We start from the raw sequence: 25,215 nt of genomic DNA on the forward strand, positions 1-25,215 counted from the left end.
TTCTTTTTCTTTTTGCTAACAGCACACTCATGGTTTAATGACTGGAGGCTAACAGCCAAGAAAGAAGGGTAAGATTAAATTTTATTATCCTCATACACAGCATGGTCTCTCTCAAAGCTACTCTCTATATTGTCAGGCGCCATAGACAATCAAATGTCTGTTAAGCTGCCTGGTCATTTTCTACAGAGAGAGGACCAATGCTATGATTAGCATCTTTATTTTATTTTTTTGTTTCCTCCACAGATTGTTATTTGGTCCTTAGATAAATGATTCCCTCAGATATAAAGTTAAATATTCAATAGATGTGATCCAAGAAAATTAATTTTCTCTTTAGACTCCTACATTATGGACCCTGGTAATATAATAAATATATTTTTAGAACCCATAATATGTGAATTGCTTAGCCTGACTGAAGAAAACAGAGTGTTCCCAGTAGAGCGCTTCTGACTAATATAATTAGAAATTAGTTAGCATATCACATATCTTTGTGGCTATATATAAACCTCCCCTGAATAATTCAAATAATAAATTCTGCCCCAGTGGAAAATGGAGCTCATTTCTCTGAATTTGTTAAATGTTTTCATTTCCAGAGACATGTGCTTAGGGATATTACCAATAAATTTTAAACCTTGCTATAATCTCTACAGGTATTATTTATGTAAATCCTCACAGTACCGGGTGAACTCATATTTCTGTTACTCAGCCGCTGCTTGTGTTTTGCCTTCTTTTATGCAAAATATTCCACATTTTCTGCTCTTCCCTACCTCCAATTTTAATTCTGAGATTCAGCAGAAATAGCAAAACATCTTAGGACTTTGGAAGTAAAATCTGCACTGCAGGGTGAAATACTGCAAAGACTTAAATCTTGATTTGCAGGAACCACTGAAAAGGGGGGAGGGGCACTCTGCAAAAATCCTATGATCAAAATACCATCTACAAGTGAAATAAAACCAAGTTGGCTCAGATCAGTGTTGACTACTTTATACATTTTTTTCCAGTTATCACTAGTGTCTCTAAGTCTACTGAGTGTGTTTTAAACATACAAAGCAAGTGACCATGCTCAATAGCCTTGTTGGACATAACACTCAAAACTAGGGGCCAAATGCACCCCCCCAAGCTTCTTTATCTGGCCTTGGGAGTCTTTCCAGTCCCCCTCCCTGCCATACCATCTTTTTCCTTAGCCCTCACCAGTTTTGTTTCATATCATCCTTGAGTGATTTTGCCTGACTGGAACATGTCCTTTAACTCTGATAATAGTCATGCTTGCCTGTGTGGATGATAGAGAGGGAAGTGTGAGTGTGTTTAGAAACTAGCCTACTATACAAAGTTAAAACATATTTTCATTGTTCATGTTTGACTGGTATGCAGTCCCCAGAAGATTGTCTAGAAGGGAATATGGGCCTCAAGCTAATAAATCTTGCCCAATCCTGCACCAAACCATGATTTAGCATTATGAGAATGAGCCTTTGCAGGCCTCAGGTTTGCATGATTTCTCTACTTCCTCTGCCTCTGGCACAGGAATTTGACAGTATTTGGTTCTATTTTTGCCTAACAACAGCTTAGTGTGGCATATCAACCTGATATGCCACACTAACTGAGGTTAGACTTAAATCAAGTTTACTCAAACAAGCCACCTTCCAACAGTTGTTTATGAAATTAGTTTCCTTAGTTTTGGTTCAGTTTAGATATAATGGTAAATGATGGTTAATGAAACTTTCAGTCTCCTCTACTTTTTGAAACAGGATTAAGTTGATTCTTAGTCATCTATATCCTAGCTCTTATGCTCCCCAGAGATCAGTCAAGGTATTTTTATATTTCTGCTCTGATCTTGAAAAAAGGGTCAGCAGAATATATTCACAGAAATGACTGGTAGCTTGTTTTACCAGAATACCTTGGCAGAATACCTCTGAACATGTTGAGAGTTCTTTTCCCCCCAGAAAACAACAAGCTCCTATATCCCTGGCTGTGAAATGAGGTTAGGCTTCTGAGGCTGAGCATGAAACTGGTGGTCATGGGTCTGCAAATTCTGATGCTTATGGTCTGGAGGCTACCAGAGCTGAGCCAGAAATATCATAGAAGCCTCCACCCAAGGCCAACTTTCTAGAGTCAAGTGCCTTCCATACCACTTACTCTCAACTCATATAGTCTAATGTACTGACTTGCCCTCAACATGTCTGATGGCAGGGGTGCCAGTTTCACTACCATTAAATCCTTCATTTGTTAGAAAATGTGTAAAAGGTAAAGGTAAAGGGACCCCTGATCATTAGGTCCAGTTGTGACCGACTCTGGGGTTGTGGCGCTCATCTCGCTTTAATGGCCGAGGGAGCTGGTGTACAGCTTCCGGGTCATGTGGCCAGCATGACTAAGCTGCTTCTGGCGAACCAGAGCAGTGCATGGAAACACTGTTTACCTTCCCCCTGGAGCGGTACCTATTTATCTACTTGCACTTTGACGTGCTTTTGAACTGCTAGGTTGGCAGGAGCAGGGACCAAGCAACGGGAGCTCACCCCGTCATGGGGATTTGAACCGCCAACATTCTGATAGGCAAGTCCTAGACTCTGTGGTTTAACCCACAGCGCCACTTCAATGCATATTTGCACACAGAGAGAGGAAGAGAGAGAGGGAGAGAGACAGACAGACAGACAAATGAACTTATGAATAACATATAGACTTATGAGTGAACACAAGCAAAAGTCATGTAGACCAAAGCTATACTGATCCATCCATTCCTAGCACATAGACCTGCATGATTACTTTAACATATTTACAGTGGTACCTCGGGTTACATACGCTTCAGGTTACATACACTTCAGGTTACAGACTCCACTAATCCAGAAACAGTACCTCGGGTTAAGAACTTTGCTTCAGGATGAGAAGGGAAATCATGCTCTGGTGGCCCAGCGGCAGTAGGAGGCCTCATTAGCTAAAGTGGTGCTTCAGGTTAAGAACAGTTTCAAGTTAAGAATGGACCTCCGGAACGAATTAAGTTCTTAACCCGAGGTACTACTGTATATTCAGCATACCACGTTCTTCAATGGTCCTTCCTGCCCTTCAATGACAAAAGTAACCATGCTGATTGGAGTAAATGCAAATGAGATTTTAGAGGTGGCCAAAGATGTGACAGTCAGCTTGATGTGGCCTTCAAGTCAGAATAGTAGCATGTGAAATGGTACTTACACTCTCTGCACACTGTTTTCCACTGTAACTATGACAAGTGCAGAATGTCATAAGTTTGTGTAGGGAATGCTTCCTATGTTATCCAGAAACTGAATGACTGTTGCCTGCCTCTTTTGTCTCCCAGTATCCTTATATCTTCCACTATTTTTATTTAAACTCTGCTGCCCCCATTTATTCATTTAGCGTTAAGTTTCCTCCCCAGGAACTATAGAGAAATTTTTTTAAAAAGAAAAGGAGGGAAGGAAAGCAATGAAGCTGGGAAAGAGTGAAGGCTAGCCAATTATTAAACACGGGAAAGATAAACATTCTCTGCTAGTTTAAACCATAAATGGAAAGTCTCTTCTTTAAAACTACATGAAGGCAATTTATTAGCATCCATGAAAGAGCTGCTTTTATAAATGGCACTTCAGTTTATGTCATGACGATATATTTAGGCACATACAAATATTTGGCTATTCCTTATCCTACTCTATAGTCAGAACACAATCTTTGGCAGTGTGCTTATGGGTGTGGATCTTCACTTTATCTGTTTATAATAAGGAATCAATTTGGAAGTTATACATCCCCAGTATTATGCATGGACACTTTACTTAAATGGTACCTTCTGGCTATTTAATTATATCTCTTAACACCACAGAGAGAGACAGAGTGATTATATACCAGGAGCCACAGACAAGGTAATTATGTACCTGTTAAGCCTGTGTGATAGTTAAAGAATAGTCTTTGCCAACAGATGGTATTCTGTAGGAAATAACCACTTTACAAAGATGTCTGTACATAGGAAAGCCTTTTCAATACCGTGAAGTTGTTTCCTGGAAATCTTGTTGATTTGGCATAGACAAACCTAAGCATCTGAAGCAGTTTGTATATGCATCCAATAAGAGAATCAGAATGATTTCCATATTTAAAGTCTTGAACTTGGGACTTAGAAATCTAATTCCTTTCAATTGTGGTATAAGCATCAATGGGTTGTCAATGATATTTGTAGTGACTACTTGGATATGGAAGATAGCCACAAATTAAGTGCCAATTCTATACTCCCATGTGTAGCCCAACATTCTGAAGACATTTGCAACCAAATACGGTATGCAAGTCATGTATGCAGAAACACCTAAGTTTTAAACAGCATCCCATTCATTTCAGGGGGCCAGTACAGCTTCAATCCAAGTGCTTATGCTTAAGTGGGTGGCCATTCTGTCCATTACTCTCTAAAATGTCTGTTGCTTAACTGTCTATTTGAAAAAAGAAGGGTCATTTTTTTTAGTATATACTTGTTTAGTGCCCCTGAAAACAAAGTATATGCATTTGACTGAAGTTCCAAGATTCAGATCATGTAATTAGCAATTCCGACTTAGAAAAGCAAGTATACATACAAGTGACGGTATTTCTGACTGAAAGATGAATGAAGATACCAACATTGCTCTGCCAATAAACAGCTGCTTACGACAGAATCTTCCTGATTATATGTGGCCACAAAGAAGCCATAAAATCATCATTATGCTACAGAGATGGTACACTGGAGTAGCAAAAACATATGCTAGTGCAAATTTATGGATCAGAATTCCAGTCTTTCGTAACAAGACATGACTAGCTCCATAAGCATAGTTTACAGAACATTTAAAATGCACCCCCCCCATTTCCAGTTAAAGAATAAAGTACTACAGAAATACCCTTAAAATGCTGCTTTGTTGGTTGTATGGACCAGCACATTCTATATTGCCATATTTGTTTACAATGTGTTGTTGTTTTTTCATTTTTCATATATAACATTTGTGTGAAAAATTGCCATACATAGAAGTCATATAGTATTTGGTTTGGTTAGTCTGTTATACACTGCTGCCTGTTTTGTTGAAAGCACTGAAAAAGAAACACACACACACACACACACACACACACACACGTACCTCCAAACTGAGCGTGAACCAACATTAGTAGTGGAACTATCTAGTCTGCCCTTCATTGGTTTATTTGTTTAGGATGAATTGTAATGGAAATGTGGAGGACCTTGGTATTGCAAGGAGTTGGTGGTGTACCACAATGGCTCTTTTTGTGTCTGCACCTTATTTTGCATGTCTGGGATCCTTTAATTATTAGCCAGTCACATCTCTTATCTTGTGTTTTGACACCTGCTGATAAGGTGGCTAATTTCTTATCTATCACTTAGTCACAAGAAGCTCCTGGCAGGGCTTCAAGGTCAGTCACCTGTGAAAGGAGCACTGATGTCTAGTCACATAGTCTCTTAGAAACTCTCATGAACCTCAGCATAGACCAAGAACACAGAAGATGCTACATACTGGCCATTGCAGGAGTCTGTCCATTGCTTTAATGAGGGGGCTCTCTGCCTTTTGCTTTTGCTTTGCTCTTTGTTCCTTGGTTGCTTTTCTCATTCTGCCTGAAAATGAAATCTATCTATCAAGGAAAATAATCAGTGTGCCATTTGCATTGTCCAAATAATAATACAAATACTAATACTACTAATAATAAACCCTCTTGTTTGGCAGAACCTGAATTCACGCTATCAGAAGAACAGTACCACATAGATAAAACTTTCATATGTGCTTCTGAAATGCAGCTGCCAATAAAACATTCCTATTTCTACTCCAAAATTATGTACATTCAATTTTCAGGGAGTGTATATGATACGTTCTACTGAGCTCAGGCTCCAGGTGCAATATACTCTGCAGCCAAAAACAAAACCACCCACAATGGATGGCTACACAGAATCACACTCTGGACACATACTTCCCCCTGTGTGTGTGAAATTGCCATTTTCGAGAACAAATTTTGTTAATTACAGCTTTCTGTAAAATAAATGCTCATTCACCACATCATTGGCCCAGGATCATTCTGTTATCCGCTTAAAAGAATTATAACAAATTCTGAAGGAAAGAGACACATAACTGAAATCACATGTTGGAACATGTAAATTCATACGTGTGTGTGTGTGTGTGTGTGTAAAATGGACTTTAAAAGAAATCCCCATCTGATTAGCAGAAGCCAGCAGAGTGGAATATTTCCGAAGGCATTCTCTCAAACTGTTACAAAAACAGAGCGAAAAAAGACAACCTATCCCTACTTTTGATTTTTCCTTAAAAGATGTGCACTGTCTACAGATCTCCCGTCAAAGTACATTAAAACAAGTGGCTTGTGTTTCAATAGTGATTACACAGAGAAATCTCATTATGATAAGCCAGTATGTTTTGAACATTGATATTTCATAAGTTGTTTTACACTATTTATCCATTTGCAGAAAAGCCAGAAACCTGCTTCTGACATTACAGAGAGAGCACATCTAGAATGGACTAACACATTATGGGGCCCCTCCTGCATGCTTCTCAAGGATGACTAAAAGTATCTGAAGGGTGTGAAGACAGAATGCACTCAGGGTGGGAAATTACATTCACGCTACATCTGTCATACCAAAAACTGCAGCTGAGAATTTATCAGCCAAAAGGCAATTCTCTAGGGCAGTCAGTTATCAAAGTGAAGCTATAATGGCATCAAATAGGATAAGACTCCACCAACCCTTCAAGCATCATGTATATAGCAACTGAAAACCCAGCTATCACATACCAGCATTGCTAACCTGAATTTGATATTCCTGCCATCATTTAAGTTAAATTAAGAGAACGGCAAAATTGTCAGCGTGATTTCATTGTAATGTGAAATTAGCTTAATTACTTATCTCAAACCCTTTATTTTCTTTTTAAAAAGTCATTTTCATGTTACTTTCCTAAATAAATGGAGTGTACTAAGGATATAAGATTACAACGAAGAAATTAAGATTGGATGTTTGGTTATTACCATTATTCCAATTTGTACAAATGTATTGGGTTAAAAGGTACCATAATGGCATTTCATAAAGGTTTTAGTGGTCTGATTAGTACTGGTGCTCAGGGGTTTTGAGAAAAAATGGGCTCATCAGAATATGGGAATACAGTCATACCTCGTGTTGCGTTAGGTTCACGTTGAGTCTTTTTGGCTTGTGGACGCAGCAAACCCGGAAATGTACACTTCCGGGTTTCGTCGTGTGTGTGTGCACAAAAGCGTTCTGCATGCTTCACACATGTGCAGAAGGGCTCTATCGTGCTGTGCGCATGTACAGAAGCAGCACTCTAGTTACAGACTTTTCGGGGTGTGAACGCCACCCCAGAACAGATCAAGTCCGTAACTAGAGGTACCAATGTATGGGGGTTATTGGGTTGTTGTTTTATATTTTGATTTTGTTCTGCGAACCGCCCTGAGACCTCCATTTTTGGGTGGTATATTAATAATAATAATAATAATAATAATAATAATAATAATAATAATAATAATAAATAAGACAAGTGGAATATGGTACAACAGGCTGGTCTACAGCATACACAATGGAAGAGTTGTTGTTGTTGTTGGCTTCTGAAGGTCTCAAGAAACAATGGAGTTCTCTCTCCTCCACTTTGTGAAGATTAAAACAAACAATGACTGAATTCAGTACTAAAGCAGCCTCTGTTTACTGCCTTACAGCCAGCATGGTTAAACGGTATTATTCATTTAAGAATAGTATCTCTTCCAGACAATCTATACGTACAAGAGGACAATATTGGTCAATAAAGTTTGAGAAATATACACCTGTGGTCCATTATTCCCAAACTCGCTCATTGCTGACAAGTGTCAGGGCAGAAACAGATACCTTCCTTTGATGTCTAAGGATAAGCAAAACAAAAGAAAGGGGACCACTTAGCAGCGCACATAGATGCTACAGTCTTGCGAGGATTATGCTGAGAGAATAACAATATGCAGATGCCACTGTGCTCACTGTTGCATTCCTGGAAATATGGATGGTTTAATTAGAGCTTTAAATAATGAAACCTTTTTATCACATTGACAGTGAAAGTACCTGAAAGCACTGATTATCATGAACCATAACTGCAGCATGTCTGTCTTCTGTCATGTTATAATTTAAACATGCCTAGATGAATTAGCTTCATAGATCAATGAAGAGGACATAATCTTGTTTAAATCCAGCTCTTTTTTTGTTGTTGTTTTAAAATGGCAAAACACCCAGCGTCACTAATATTTGAGTAAATCATGCATCTATCTTTTATTTCCCTTTTTACATTTTTAGCATGCATCTATCCCAGTTACCATTTACAAAAATTTAAGACACCACATCCTTTTAAAATATAAATGTAACAATAAGCAGCAACTAAAATTGTCAGCATCACTATAATAACCATTTGTGTTTCTGCAATACTACGGTAAACAAGACAATTCCGCCGAAATGGATGAAAAGGGGATTTGAAGACTAATAAAGAACAGTACATAATCTAGGTTAGAAAACGTATTATGGATCTAAAAGATAAGGTGCTGTGAAGTCTTTGGATGCTGGTGTGTCTGATTTATGTCTGAAATGATTTTCTCTCTATTGCAGGATTACCATGATTCATCTACCAATTTCTTTCTTACTTGTTGTATAGGGTATAAACAAGGAGCTTTCTAATCTTCTGTGTATCTTATAAATGTGGTTTGTGTCATAAACTGCACATCAACTCAGGGAGAAAGACATCAAGTCAAATTGTCTGAGCTTCAAAAGCACCAAACAATTAAAATTCCTATTGGCATAAAAACTGAATAAAATTTAATTTAGAGATGAAAGCTCTTCCATATCTCATAAAGCCACTCTCCTCATTTCCACTTTGTGCTAACATAGTAGGCCTGTTTGTATAAATTTTCCAGTAAACTGCTGTGTTAATACATATGCACATATTTTCTAGAATAATTAGGAATAAAAATATAAAATGGAGAAAATTTGTACCAGCTGTAAAGTTTAGTGCTGTTAAGAATGCAATTCTGTGGACCCTGGAATGGCTTCCCATGAACCATAGGATATGGTTTATGTGGATTTATGTGGAAATTGTTTTCCATTTGGTTGTGTGTGTTTTGATGTGGTTTATTTATTGTTTATGACTTTTGTAATTATGTAAATCTTGTCATGTAAGCCACCTTGAGCATTGTTTTTAACTGTGGAAAGGCAGCATACAAATAAAAAATGATGATGATGATATAGCAGACCTCCTTCTTTATGGGCAGGGGGAGCAAATGTACGATGGAAGAACTGCCTGGGCCCTTGGATTGTTCTCTTTCACACATAAAATTTGCTTTAGTGTGTAATTTGTTTTGCTATATTGTTTTAGGATAAAGCTACTTTGTTTATTAATATCCAGAAGTACAATTTAGGACTGTCACTTAATGTCACTTTCCTCAGTGTTAATCTGTCCTATGAAATTCAGTGGCAGTCAGGAGGCAATCAGCCTGAAAATCTATCAGCCAACTGTGGGGCTGCCCATAGCGACAGAAGAGCCTATTAGGGCCTGATTAACCCTCCCTCCTGCCCGTGTGTGTGTGTGTGTCTCACAGACACAGACACACACACACACACAGGCCTTTCTCAAAAAATCCAGCTTTCTATCTTTCAAACAGTGTTCTCACCAATTGGCCATAAGGAGAGAGAGATGGGGAAGGTGTAAGAAAGCTGTGGATCTAGATCCTGTCCCATGTCAGTTAGCCCCAATATTGATTCAGGTCCTTTTTGTATGTCTATTCTATATGCCTGGTCCAAAGCCTTCTCTGCCTTATCCCTTTCCTTCCTTTTTCATTGCTTTGTGTCCATCAATATTGGCAGCAACAAGAGCAGAAGTCAGAAAATCTATCACTTTGCTGTATGAAGGATTGTTACTAGTCTTCGTTTCCAGATGTTCTTCAAGGCCAGTCCCACATAAAATATGTTGCTGTAATCTAGCTTGGATGTCAGCAATAACTCTCTCTACTTGGCGTGGATAACAGTGGCAAGATTGTACGTGCAACAGAAATTTTCTGTACTCAAATAATAGTTAAGTTTTTGTGTCTATTGGCGGTTCTTCACTCAATCCACTACAGTGACTGAATGAAATTTAGGAATTACCGTAATAAAAAATAAACTAAGTACCTGGTCGAGCTTCCAGTGGAATTCCGCAGGTCGAAAGGTATCAGCTTGGTCAAAATCTTTCCGCAACAGGAACACAAGGCGACAATTGTGCACATATAGTGCATAGTGGTGCCGATTCATTTCTAAAAGAAAGATATATTAATAGGATAAAAACTTTCACGGTTTTTATTATTTAGCTAGGTTGTATTATTTACTGAAATCAGAGTGTGTTTTCACTTTACCTGTCTTATTCTAAAGTCCACTTTTTCAATACCAACTTTCATGACTGAATATAAAACATTTTTCAATACGCACTTCTATTCAGCATGTCAAGCAATGGAGAAGGGTGAAGAAAATGCAGTTTTAAATAAAGCTGACTCACCTGTCTTATCTGAATTGCACAGAATAGTTTCTTTCTCTGCTCTTAATCCTGGACTTGGGCCATGTTTCATCCACATGGTGATGGTAAACTGATCTGTTAGATTCTTTGGTACTATTCCATCAGGGATTTTGGCTCCTTGTTTCCCTTCAAATTTAAAAATCATGTCATTGCTGTCTATCAGAAGACCAGCTGTCCAGTTAGTTGCTGCACTGGGAGTTGGTAACAAGTCAATGGCACCTGATGACGCCCCTGCAGATGATATATAATGAACAGTCTGATGAGACACTAATGAGAAAGCTGTTCAGCTGAATTCACTGTAGGAGACACTCTGACACACTTAATCCCTCTCATTTATTGCTAATGCTGCCTTTGTTTTCAAGTGCTGAAAAAACACCCAAACATAAAATAAACATAAATGTGTCCGTGCTACTAGACTATTGAGCAGAGATGGGGAACCTATGGCCCTTCAGATGTTGCTGGGCCACTGCTCCCATAATTCCTGACCATTTGCCATGCTGGATGGGGCTGGTGGGAGTCCAACAACATCTGGGGAGCCACAGGTTTTCTCCACCCCCGCTATAGATTAGCAGTGATTCTTCCTTTGCTTGCAGAAAATCCATGCCCTGTTATGGCCACTTCAAAGGATCTCAGCAGCAGCAGGATCAGAAGAGATCCTGGAAACCCATGGTCTGTCAAGGGTACATAACAGTGAGCTACATGGACCAATAGTTAGACTCTTTACAATGCAGCTTCATATGTTAAGTTCACATATACTAGGGACAAATGCGTAAAGAGGACTTCTGCCCATGTCATCAAGGTGTTCAGCCTCTTAATATGCAGACCATCACTCTTTTGCCAGTTTAGAGAACAGTGACCATGCATGAAGCCCTTCAGAACTTTTCTCTCCCTGAGGGGAAAGGACAACACCACACAGTGTGGATACATCTTATTAACAATCGCCCACTAGTGTGGCTGGGAATAATTGAGACAGAGTTCAGCTGGAAGTACCAATGTGTGGAGGTGAACAAAGGTACTCATGGAATACAAGCATATTCACACTGTGCTATGTATGGAGCCCTGAAGCAAATATATCCAGGGCTAAGATTACTGTTGTGGAAAAGGATGCTTACAGTCATATGAGCTGTGATGGGCCTGGGCAGACGTGCTGCTATTCTTTAGAGTTCTTTCCTCACTTCTCATTAACTATACCTTCACTGAATGAAAAAGCAAATGAACCACAAAATGTTTACTGGTTGCCCAGTAGTTCTTCAAAATAATTATTTCTAGTGTTTGAAGACTTGCAGTGGCAAGCACAGAATATTTAACCAGTAGCAATTCGTTTGTGTAGTTGTGTTTATAATGGAAAAGCAGTATTCCTCAGGGTTAATTGTTTGCCGCCATGCAACATTATCTGACTAACGGTTTATTTTCACATATTTCAAAAGCAAGCCAACTGTGGAACTCACAGATATATCTTATGTGCAAACATAGAATAGTCAAGGTACCAGCTGAATACTGTGCAGGTGTTAATGTTTTTAATAATAATGGTGTCAGATTTTAACTAAATAATTCAAATGCAAACTTTCCCTACTGGGTCCAGCTTGAAATGGAATTCATATTCTTCCCTGCTAGCCCCTTCTGGCTTCCCCCCAAAGTGTAAACAAAAGACCCTTGCTTCAGGGAAGGGGATTACAGGTGGCAATGATGCTTCAGTTACATGGGGAAATATAGGTTTTCAAACTACAAATTCCTTAATCTCTGGCCAGGAATTGATGCCCTTTGCATCTTTAGAGACTGACTTCCATCAGTTTCTCACTTTACTCCAATCTTAAATTCAGTCTGCCATATTTCTGCATCATTTTGCATTCTCATCCCCTCATAAAAAGCCAATGAGTGCTAAAACCAAGGTTTGTTCCTTGCTTACCACCTGTGACTTATTTTGGGGTTTGGACATAACGCTAAGCCAGACTATGACTTGTTCCCCAGCAGTGTGGCAGCAGCGGAAGGGGAGTGAAGCACCCACAATTTCCGCAGTGTGCATTAGCATACACCATGTTTACATTTAAACAATAGTTTAGAACCCATTCTATTATTCTGATTGTAATTTGTTTTAAATGTTTAATTTTAAATTGTTATGACCTGACCAGGACCTTGTGGTAAAGGGAGAGGAGGAGGAGGAGGAGGAGGAGGAGGAGGAGAAGAAGAAGAAGAAGAAGAAGAAGAAGAAGAAGAAGAAGAAGAAGAAGAAGAAGAAGAAGAAGTTTAACTATGGCAGGGGTCTGCAACCCGCGGCTCCGGAGCCACATGTGGCTCTTTTACACCTTTGCCGCGGCTCCGGGGTGGATACTAGCGAGGGGAGGAGGCACATTGTGCGCCCCGACACTCCCCACTGTGGCGGGCGCTGTAATGGCTGTGACGTTGCATGGGGGCTGTGCGTGCGTTAGTCACGCACCGTCCCGACGTCACCTTCCCGCCTGCTGCCAGATCGCGGCTCCGGAGATATATTTGTTTTAAATGTTGCTATGGTTTTGCGGCTCCTAGGTTTTTTTTTTCTTCGGAAATGGGTCCAAGTGGCTCTTTTTGTCTTAAAGGTTGCAGACCCCTGAACTATGGCTTAGAATGAGATTCAGATTGGCTGTTGGCATCCATCTGTCGGGAGACAATGGAGTGTGCCTCCAGGGGTGAAATCAAACCACTGCATTAGCAGCAATGAAGTGACCTCTCCAGGGCACAAGCCCAGGCAGTGTGTATGGAGGTCCTGGTTTGCCCAGATGGCAAGACCCCCTTCTCAGCTTTGCTGCCAGGGTCCCAAGTGTGAGATGTTAGCATCCAAAATGCATATCTAAAGAATTAATTGAAGGAGCTGTAGAACTGTATCACTGTTCTGAAATATTAGCAAGCTGCCGTATGCCAAGTCAGGCAATTTAGCTTTGTAATGTCAGGGTTGACTGGCAGTGGCTTTCCAGGCAGGAATCTTTCCTAGCCCCACCTGGAGACACCAGAGATTAGATCTAGGAGCGTCTACATGCAAAACATGCGCTCCACTGAATTTTCTGGAAGGCTTTCCACCCTAGGTTTATATTTAAAGGTTCGGTAAATTTTTAATGAACTTAATTCCCTCATTTGCATGTCATTTCAATTAACAGCATCAACAAATAAGACTACATACATTTTTAAGCGTGTACAAAGACAGCATTTATTTTATAAGCGCTAACTGTGCGTAATATACCAGCTTGTGCTCCCTAATACACAGATGTTACCTACTGGAAAGCTTCAAGCTCAGCTTACCCAGATGGCATAATCTATAATAAACATTGCAAAATTGCCTAGAGTTCTACCCAGCGAAAACAATTTTTTTTTCCAAAAGGAATTTTATTTCTTCAGTTGGAATAAGCAATACTGTGCACATCACCAAACTCTCTCTCTTTCTCTCTCTCTCTCTCTCTCTCTCTCTCTCTCTCTCGTGTGTGTGTGTTTAATGTTGATTTGTCCTAAATATTACTCTGTGAGAAGTTGCTTTCACTTTTATTAACGCTTGCACATTTGGCAAAATGCAAATTAAGCAGGATCATCAGGCTAGAATAACTTATTTAGTTTTTCAGATTTTGTAAAAAGAGGGGTCCAGAGGTTTATTACTGCCCTTCACCAAGTTCACTGATATAAATATATGAGCTGCTAAAGTAATGAAGTGGGAGAGAGAAACAAGGGGCGCAATTCTGCATTTCCTGCTTGCATAGAGGTTGCATAGCGTAACAGCTAGCAGCCTGTTACTTCTCCTTGGGCTATTTGCAGAGGAATCCCTTAGCCTCAATTGACATTTGGAGATGAAGATCTTACTGCATGTTAAAGCAGAAGTGAAGATAGAGAAAGCAGGAGTTATTCTGACTCTGCCTGCTTCAACTTAGAGATAATGCCAAGCTTGCACTTTTGAGCCCGTAAGTATACATATCAGGGAGTCTATAACACAGGCAACAACTGATTTGTGCTTGTCCAATTGTTGCACAACCACACATGCACACATCACAGTGACCCGGAAGTGACAGGAAAAGGAGTCATAAGAGGGCAGAGCTGGCTAATGTGTGCTCAATGACCTGGAAAGCAACCCCTGTGTAAATATCAAAATGTTCAAAATAGCAATGCCAAGTAAATTCATGAAAATGCTAAAGGTATACCGCATAATTTTTGCAGGGATTTTTCAGAGTATGTCTCACGATCACAGCCCTTTCCGATGTAGTTAGTCTGCAATTCAATGGTGGTCTGAATAGAAGAAACAGGTCCATCACAAGTCTCCAGGTGGATGCTAGGAAATAATGGTATACTCCCAGAACCAGGCTTGTACTCAATACGCTTATTCCAGTCTAGAAAGAATAACAACATTAATTCACACTGTATTGTGACCAACACTATCAAATGATTTCCAGAAGAATAAAATTATTTGTATTTTATTAAATTTAGAAAACAAAAGCAGAGTGAGCAAGAAACCAAGTATCAGAAATTACAGATCTACATGGATCAACGGCTTGACTTAGAATGAGTGTCTATGTTTCTATGATTAACACTTTCCCTTTGGGCTCCAATAGAAGTTTCTATTATCACTCCTTGCTTTAATGAATGTCACAACTTCCCTCAGCTGATTTTTTCTCATAATCAGAACATTAAAAAGTGCAGTTGAATCATAGAGTGGTGTGGTTGAATCACTGGTTGAAGCCAGTGTGGTGTAGTGGTTAAGAGCAGTGGATTCGTATTCTGGTGAACCGGGTTCGATTCCCCGCTCCTCCACATGCAGCTGCTGAGTGACCTTGGGTTAGTCACACTTCTTTGAAGTCTCTCTGCCTCACTCACCTCACAGAGTGTTTGTTGTGGGGGAGGAAAGGAAAGGGAGATTGTTAGCCACTTTGAACCTCCTTAGGCTAGTGATAAAGCGGGATATCAAATTCCAAACTCTTCTTCTTTAATATACTTGCAGGAAATGTTATTTATTACCACTGCCATGCCCCATCAGGTCCATTTCTGTTGGTGGCTGGTTTGCATTTCCAGTCAAATATACCACACAGGGAAACAAACAGGAAATGTCAAACAAACAGATTTCAAGGAAGCCATTGAAAACCTGGAGTGTGCCCAGAGGAAAGGGACCAGGATGGTATGGGGGGGTTGAATAGGCAACAAAAAAAAAGGAACCACACATATAAAAGCATACCTCCAAAATCCAATCTAATGAGACACTGTGCTGCCAGTACAGCCTCATTTGCCATGACACCCCACCCCCTCTATCCATTCCATCCTATACACAGTCTCCCTTCCTCTATACAGCCCTGATCATTCTACACTGTCTCACCTCCTCTACACAATGCTGCACCACCTACCCATCCCCACCCTGCCCTCTATTCCTCCCCTATGCAGTCCTAACCCCTCTGAACAGTTCCACTCATTTCCAGATGTCCTTGATACAGAATTCTACCTCCCTTTGAATCATGCAGGTCTCCTTGCCCCCTGTACTAGAGTGTGCACAGAGGGGAGGAACAGTAGGAAACAAGTCTGGAAATCAATTTGTACAAGGAACAGTTGAAAGAGTTGCTTATGTTTATCATGAAGAAGAGAAAATGAAGGGAAGACCTCACATGATAGCTTGCCTTCAAATATCTGAAGGCCTGTCACATACAAAAATGACAGATTCTGGCTGTTAGGACATTTCTCCTAAAAGTGAGAGCTGATAGAATGTGGAACACGGCTGGCGTAGCCTGGTACAGCCCGCACTGAGCAAGGCGTGTGTGACAATATGATCTCCAATTTCTCTTCCATTTCTATAATTGGAATGGTTGTTGTTCACAATTTCCCCAGCAGAGAACCAAGAAAACAAAGCATATTGCTGTTAAAGAGAAAATATGCAAGCTATTAATATAACTTGAAACCTGAAAATCCATCTGGCGTTCAGCCATCCAGGGCTGAAGTCTTAGGACTTGCAGAGTCTCTAGACAATAATTATCAGTTTATATTGTTTCTTTGGAGCATGAGCAAAAGTCTTCTGAGGATTAGTCTGCAGCTACCAGAATAACTAGATTTACAATTAAATTATTTCAAATCCAGACTCCGTCACAAAGGGCTTCAGCTTCCAAAAACAGTGTAAACTTTCCCCCAAATATTATCAATAACTGCATAAATAAAAGCAAGTTACAAAGCTGTCTATGAAAGAATTCTTCAGGTTCATAGCTTTAACAGGCTAATCCAGAGTTTGTTCAGCCAGACGTCTGGTGACCCAGAAGATTTAAACCATCAACAGCAGCACACGCTTTGCTGCAAGTAGCACACTGACCTTCTCAACCAGAGAGTTTTATTTTCAAATATCTGACTAAATATGGAATTTGCAAACAGTTTCAGATGAGAGACTTTGATCCCTTCAAAATATTGGTCTATTAAAACTAAAAAAAATATGCATGTATTTCAGGTTTGCACAATGGGTTTTGTGCAAACATATTGCTTAATTATCACAGAGATGTTCAGATGCTGCAGATGATTCTTTAAAGCAACCATCCCCGTTAAGCTCTTCTACTAATCTGCACATCTGGATATTTCATTTGTAAGGTTTTCCAGACAGTGCACATTGATAATATGCATATCTAGTCAGTCTGATTTAGCCTTGCACACATAAGAATGCGGTGAATGGAATAAAACTCATTTCAGATCAAATGTTCATTCACTTCAAAGTTTGATTGAAGACGCAAATGAGAAACTTTCTGTATTGAGGAGGAAAGAGAACAACGTGCTCAGATTATTTCAGTGTAAATGGAGTTTAAATTGCAAATCGTGTTTCAGTTATGACCAGTTCCTTAGTTCATTCTTAAAAGATTTACTGGGACTGTACTCTGAAATTGTTTTAGTTTCTGATGGATGAGCCAAAGTTGACTGTTGCCCACTCAAAAATTTACTCCTACTTTCAACTGAAGAAGGAAGTCTGCAAAAGCTGATGAAGAATGTTCAGAGTACCATGCAGTCCCTGAACTAACAACGTACAAGAAAGGTTCTTGAGACTTGGAGCTTGGCTAATAAAGCTTGGGAGTATAGCTTAAGCAGAATTCCTTAATAAAATTTGAGTTTTGTAGCTTTAACTTGATATTGGGGGGGGGGGGCTGGGATCTAGGACCCCAAAGCTCGGGGATCCCACTCAGAGAGCAGCAAATGATAAAAGCAGTAGTAAGTGGGTTTGTCTTTAGGGATTGAGGGACATGGTGAGGCTCACTGGGGATGATGCTGGTGTTTTATAGTCAGCAGAAGCCAGCTGGAAACATACACAGCTACAATGTACACTTTACTGTTTTTACTTTGAAAGAATGTCAGACTTTTCAACAATGAAACAGCGCTTATTTCTAAGTAAATAGTTTTGCATCAAGACAGCAGGAGAAAACTCCATTTTATTTCTACAGTCATGGTGCTACTCTGATCGAAGTGAGTTTAAAATGCAAAACCTGCACATGCTCCGAGTATTTCCTTTTTATAGGGAAGGCAAATATTTTCTGTTCGTTGTTTTGCTCTAGCGAATCAGGAATGTAAAAACAATTGCAAAGCATGAAATTGGGGAGTGGGGGTAAGGAGAAGAGAAATGTTAATTGTGTGCTTCAGAACTGAAGCAATGCACACCAAGTCCAGAACCCAAAAATAATAATTAGCTGAAGTACTGCTCTATATTCCCTAGACTAGCCTTTCCAAACTTTTGGTCCCCCAAACAACAAGTCCCTCCAGACACAGCCAGCCTGTACTGATGGTCAGGGATGATGGGGATTGTAGTCTAACAACAGCTAGGGACCCAAGATTTAGATAAACTGACCTAGGTAAGAGTGCTGATGCAGTTCTGTCCCAGGCCCCACCTATAACCATGTGACATGATCGTAGGGCTCTTGCCTAAGGGTATTCTGTCTATGTTTCACCTGAAGCAGGTCAGAGATCATCTTCCTTGAGCTAGATCAGAAAAGTTCAATGTTGCACAGCTCCCTTATGAAAAAGGCTTGCCATTTCCCTGGGATGTGCCCTTTGCCATGGCTCAAGGGCTGCAGAGTTTCTGTAGGCTTACTATTTCGCCTTTGGGGGCTTTTGAACAGCTCTGTCTGCTGCGCAATTGGTGTCCACTGCTTAAACAGAAAGCAGGGAACATGGTTTTTATGTGATATCCCTAATTGAACATGAACATTTGGATATGTTGAGTGAAATTTGTGAAAATGAATTTCTCAGCTCCACCTTTCCCTTCTGCAGCAATTTTAAAAAGTCTGCTCCTAATGAGATCCAGGGAAAATGAAATATTTTTATATAAACGCAAATAAATTCATTTGAAGCCTTGAGTGACAGGGACAATGTGATTTTACTGAAATGGCGTGTTCTTCAACTGCAAGGAGGTCAAGGTCTTATTCTTCACTGTCAAGACACTACCAGTTTATTTACTGAAATAGCCAGATGATATGCAAAGGTTTAACGTATGTGGATAGATGAGCCAAGCATCAAATTTTGATGTGCAATGAAAGTGCATACAAAGGGTTTGGAGAAGTACTGGTAAATACCTAACTGGGAGCACAAAAGGCTACAAAATAGTTTTAAACAGTTACTCATGCTATGAGCTTAACTACATATAGCCAGTCATTTTAACAGTTATTCTGTACCGCTTTAAAAGGTTTTTGTTTGTTAGTCTTTTGCTTTAATGTTGCTGTACACCACCTGCAGAACTGGCCCTGTTACAAGTGCCACATAATGCTCATTCTACAGTGGTAAGAAATCAATCTTTTAGCCTGGCAGTTCCTGCGCTCCGGAAGTCCCCAACATAAGGCAAGCACCTTCAACTGTATTCTTTCCAGCACCTGTTTGCAACATCTTTGTTTAGGCAAGCCTATCCGAACATGTAGAAGTTAGAATATACTGTAGGATCAGGGTCTAGACAAATGATCAGGGAGGATAAGAGTATCAGTGACTATATAATACTTCCAGGATCAAAGGCATCATGCCTCTGAACAGCAGGAAAGCAACAGTTATACAGGGTTGCTACTTCATGTTCTTAGAGATTTATCAGATTCGTAATAGCTGGCCTCTGTGGAAAACAAGATGCTGGACTAGGTAGGTGTCTGGTCTCATATTGCATACTTTGATGCCTTTCAATCTCCTCAAAGCCCAATACATAGAACTATTGGGCTGCCCCGTGGTGCCAGCATGGAACTGAAGCAAGCTGCCATGTCCTTTCTACATTTTCTTATATCCCAGTTTCACAAGACCTGAATTATATTGATAAATGTGATTAAAAATTACATCCTAACTTTTTTTTTAAAGAGCATTTGCTGTTGTGCACCCTTCATTGTGATGGATGATCACTGCAATTTTTGTATTTACTTGTTAGTGCAAAGTACCGTATATAAGCAACAGTATGAATTCATACATAAGCTCAGCAGCTGTTTGATTTTGAACACTATCTTTCTATCACCTTATCACAATACAGCATATAAAGTGTCAATCATTGTCCTACAGCAAAAATTGATTCCTCTGCAAAACAAGAATAAATAATGCACATAATATTTCCTATGACTTAAAGAGGTATACTTTTTCATGTTATTGCCCTTCTGTTTCATAAAACACATCATTTATTACTAGCTCTGCATTTCTTTGGCATAGGGTTTTGTTGGTAATTTTATCTACTAAAGATTTGTCTACTCTGTGGCATTCACAGAGTCCTGAAAGCTGGAAATCTCAAAAGCGTCAGATTCCTCTATAGAATCATTGCGGGTGGTAATATCATACCCCAACAATAATTTAGTACTGTGGATATGCAAATGTCCCCCTGATCAAAATGGTCAGGAAGATCTTGAGATGAAGAATTAAATCAAGGAAACATCCAACCCAATTATCAAAGACACATTATGAAGGTTCCTGGCGAATCAGGAAAGTTTACTATGCAGAAAGGCCTTACAAAATAGCCTACAGATGTTTTGATTTATACATTCTATGAAACTTGGATGAGATGAAAAACTTGACAAGGTCCAAATAAATGGCATTTTAGGATATGTGCAATCTGGAATATAACCCCAAGATATCCAAGATAAATAAGTAGAATGCAGAGGATGGGTACTGCTTTTTATGGCTCTATTAATATCAATGAAACAGGAAGTTGCAGAACATATCGCAGGTCATCAATGCCCTGCTGAGCCTATGCCACATACACAAAGAATGTCTAAGTAGTCAAGGATCAATAGCTATAATACATCTTGAAGAAGAAAACACTTCTGGTGTTTCAGCCTTTGAATACCTTATTTCATAGAATTCCATTTTGAGGCACTGCACATCAGGAGATCAGAAGGTCACAAGTTTATATCTCTAAGATAAGCATTGCTTTTCTTCCATTTTTTTGAAAGTTCACTAGACTGCAGGTTCTAAAGCTTAGAAGAATTGAGAGACAAGTGCTCAGATTCTGTCCTGCAGTAATTTATTTGTTAGGGCTAAATCTGCTGTGAATTTTTAAAAAGCAGCAATCACCTTTGCAGTTGGGGTGGGGGTGGGGGAAACTAACTTAACTATTTCAAAATCCTGAATATGAAATTTGTTTGAGGTTTGAATTTGTTCATGCCATCATAATAATAAAAATAAAATAACAATAAATAAGTGGACAATCACATCCAATATATTTTGCTGCACTTTTCCACCTACACACTTTGCTGCACCTACACACAGGTTTCTTGTTTCCAAAATGGGGTGGGGGGGATATTCCAGATTTATGCCCCTATCCATTAAAAGCAATGCTTGTTCTCTGTTAAAAAAAAGAAAACAACTTTTAAGCACCTGTAGAAATCACAAAGGAGTGTGACCTAGATTTCCTACCTCAAATGGTCTTGTCCTACCTCTGCATTGATCCCAATGGATTATTAAATAGGTCACATCTGACACATAATCAGTTGCAATAAGAAAGTCTTATATTAAAAATGAACCTTTGAGTGGTGCCACATACTATTCACAAATTATCAGAAACAAAACGGACAAACAAAGCATCTCAAGTATTCTCTGCACTGAGAGAGAAATATACTAAAATGTATGAGAAAACCATTGATATCCTAACTTTTGAGGAATGCACATATTTGCTCCTTTGAAATAGGGATCAGTACCTCGTGTACCTGGTGTTCCCTGAGCTGAGTAATAAGAACAGAAGAAAAGCAATGGCTCATCTGTTCCAATATCCTGTTCTCACAGTGGCCAACCAGATGCCTATGGGAATTCCATAAGAAGGCCCTGAGGGCAACGGCATTCTTCCTACTTGTGATCCCAGATTCCCAGTAACCAGCATTCAGAGGCATATTGCCTCAAACAGTAGTACATAAGGCTGAAACCTAACCCATCAACTCATAAACTAAAGCATTTTAGGAACTGAATCCTGGATACATAATATGGGAGGACCTTTTTCCGGATGTGTATTCAGATTCATTCAGTTTTAGCAATAAAAAGTAGCAATAAGGTCTAGCAATAACAAAGGGTACTCATAAGCAGGGCCTGATTTAGGTTTGATGAGGCCCTAAGCTACTGAAGGTAATGGGGCCCTTTATATGTCCAGCTGTCCTTTGTCAACAACAAATGGTTGCTGTTTTTTGTGTTGAATATATGCTACATGTAAATTTATGGACCTAATAGGTATCTAAAGCCATTTGCACATGCAGAATGTAGGCCCCCTATATATAGATATGAGCAAACCAGTGATATTTTAGGGAGCAGACTAGCAGGCGGGGCCCATTACTTACATGATAGGACCCTAAACAATGCAAAACACTGTTGCTGTATGTAGGTTTTATTTTATTTGTTTTTTTATCTGATATTTTGGAAATGTACACCCGGTTGTTTTTTTCCTTTAAATTTTTTTGAGGGGCCCCCAAGAGAGTGGGGCTCTAAGTTATAGCTTGTTTAGCTTATACGTAAATCCGGCACTGATCATAAGAGGAAGCAGGTGTGGTTTGAATGCCCAATCCTGCTGAAGTGGATGCTATGACTACAAACCCCAGCATCTCTCGCTGGAATGTGGCACTATTCAGTTGTAACAAAAACTTTAGTTTTAAAAAAACCAGGCAGACTTGTTGCCAGCACATGGTATCCTCAAGTAAGAGCTGGGGCCCTGGGCTACAGCATGAATTGATGCTTTCTCCCGGAAGAGGTGGTGACCACTGCTACTGCCGCTCCTTGTGAGCTGCCCATCAACTTGCCCTTGAATACTAGGAGGCATCCCAGGAACAGTGTCATTCTTGCTTTAGCCAGGCACCTAGTCATTAAGGGAGCAAACCTATGCACACGAAGCCAGATCCGGGAACAGGGCCGCTGCTGGCTAAGCCAACCTAAGCATAGCAGAGGAAAAACAAGCCTTTAAAGTAGTGCTTGAGTTACCCTTTTTGCCAGCTTAAGTTACACTGGGTTGTCAGGTCCTGTGACAGAGCTGAACCATGCTGTAGGATTGCTCTCCGAATGTGGGAAGCCCCTAACTGTTAGTGAACTAGTTGGTTTATCTCCCCTGCTTTCCCCCATATTTTAAGTATTTTGTTTTGAAGTTTTTGTTTCAAGGTTTTATCATTGCTTTCTGCTTTGAATATTTATATCACTTGAAAAGCGCATTACATAAGAAAAAGAAATTGCCAATATTCTACAATTTTAAAGAGTTAACATTTTATTTGTATCTCAAGATTCATCATCAACATTTCCAAAGAAACAACAATACACAATCCCTACCTTGCCATCCGGGCTTACATACAGGCTTGACTTCAACTCGTACCAACACATCTTCAGTTGCACGTTTTTGCCCACAGTCAAAAGCCGTTACCATTATCTCATACTGACGCTGTTTGTCATAACTCAGCTTCTCGGTATTTCTGATATTCCCTGCAGGTGTGAAACAGGACAATAAACTGCAATTGCTTCATTGTCAAGATCCTGGGTTTATATAATAAAAGCAGCAATAATTGCCTGAAGTATACAAAAGGACTCAGATATAACAGAAAGTGGGGGCAGAAAGGACAAAAGGGAAGATCTGACCTTCCCAAATGCTTCTTATTAATCTAACTTTCCTTTTCCCCCCTCCTTCAAACAGTGAAAATAACACTACTTTCTTACACAGGGTGGAGCATATGCTTTCAGGACTGGGTTCAACAGACACAGGAAACAAAACAGAATCCAGACATAATTTGAAAAAAATATTCAGTGCAGCCCTGGTGAAATCAAACCTTTATGGTTATTTCTACATTAAGGGCAAAAACCTAGATATGAGATACGTTGGCTAAAAGGCTATAATAAAGCTGCAATGAGATAAGGCATAAATCTTGCCATGCTATGGAATGTGAGATATGCTGCCGTGTGAAAGACAGACTGGTACAGATTTTCTGAAATGGTGGTGTGCCCATTGTTCAAGTGCAACTTCATTGGCAGGACAGCCCAGATGAGGTGAATATATAGGTGATATTGAAAGGGTGGACGTTGGTGGTGCTGTGGGTTAAACCACAGAACTTAGGACTTGCCGATCAGAAGGTTGGCGGTTCGAATCCCCAAGACGGGATGAGCTCCTGTTGCTCAGTCCCAGCTCCTGCCAACCTGGCAGTTCGAAAGCATGTCAAAGTGCAAGTAGATAAATAGGTACTGCCCCGGCAGGAAGGTAAATGGTGTTTTTGTGTGCTGCTCTGATTTCGCCAGAAGTGGCTTAGTCATGCTGGCCACATGACCCGGAAAAACTGTCTGCTTCCTAGGCCAGTAAAGAGAGATGAGCACCACAACCCCAGAGTCATTCATGACTGGACTTAACTGTCAGGGGTCCTTTACCTTTACCATTGAAAGGGCAGGGCAAAAATATCAAATCATTTAGCTCTACATTCTCTGAGCACACCCCTGACAATGATGAAAACTTCCAGATTAAAGTGCTAGGAGAATGAAAATCCCCACCCCTGTTCACCTTGATGAAGAAGAAGGAGACCATGACCATCAACAGCCCCATCCACATATAATGACATAGCAGAAGCTATATTATGGACTCAAACCTAGGATCCCATGCCTATGAAATCTGAGCTGTTCCACTAGGCTAGGGTGATTGGGTCTTCAAGGGGAAACAATGTGTCCATTGTGCCTCTGTTTCCTGACTCCTGCTGCGGCACAAATATCATGGATTTTGGCCCAGGTTTATAAAGGCAACATTGATTATCAGGAATAAATGACAGTGACACTCCAGAGTCTGTTGTCTTTCTGGTATCCTTCATCAAACTTTCTGCTACCTGTGTGGATACACTGGAAAAGTTAGTTGGTGGTGAAAGCATCTCCTTTATCTTCTCTTTGGAGAATCTGACCAGCTTTTTTAAATGATAGGATTTTGTGCTACCAGACGAAAAATAAAATTCTGCAGCAACAAAATCAACCTGACAGAAGCATAAATGTGACAAATCACCTGTCCTGATAACAAAGAAATGGCAGTGTTCACAAGAAAAAAAGGAACAGAGAGGAACTGGAACTTGCAGTTCCCACCTTCGGAAACGGTAGAGGACCTTACGATTCTAAAGTAGTCTCTTTAACTAATGAGTTCAGCATTTTAATTCAGGCCATTTTTGCTGAATGACAGTTCCTTTGCAAGCTGAATGTTGGCAGACTCTAATATACATTTCATATTATGTGTGCTAACAGATTAAAGTTTTCTGTAGCAAAGAAATGTTTAATCTTTCTCATATCCTGAAGCTGTGAACATTTT

The 25,215-nt window shown here is 39.8% G+C and overlaps 1 protein-coding gene across 1 annotated transcript in view; it reads right to left on the reverse strand.

Moving 5' to 3' along the window:
* The window catches only part of CLSTN2 (calsyntenin 2), a 325,747-nt gene that overhangs the window by 66,124 nt on the left and 234,408 nt on the right, over positions 1-25,215 (reverse strand). Inside the window, exons 5-8 of the mRNA XM_083442659.1 lie at positions 23,223-23,372; positions 14,675-14,860; positions 10,503-10,751; positions 10,142-10,263 (exon numbers count right to left, since the gene is read on the reverse strand). Coding sequence (XP_083298785.1) covers positions 10,142-10,263; positions 10,503-10,751; positions 14,675-14,860; positions 23,223-23,372 — 707 coding nt within the window. The remainder of the gene's footprint in view (positions 1-10,141; positions 10,264-10,502; positions 10,752-14,674; positions 14,861-23,222; positions 23,373-25,215) is intronic.

This window comes from Podarcis tiliguerta, assembly GCF_965153285.1.
Source record: "Podarcis tiliguerta genome assembly, chromosome: 5".
Lineage (NCBI taxonomy): Eukaryota > Metazoa > Chordata > Lepidosauria > Squamata > Lacertidae > Podarcis > Podarcis tiliguerta.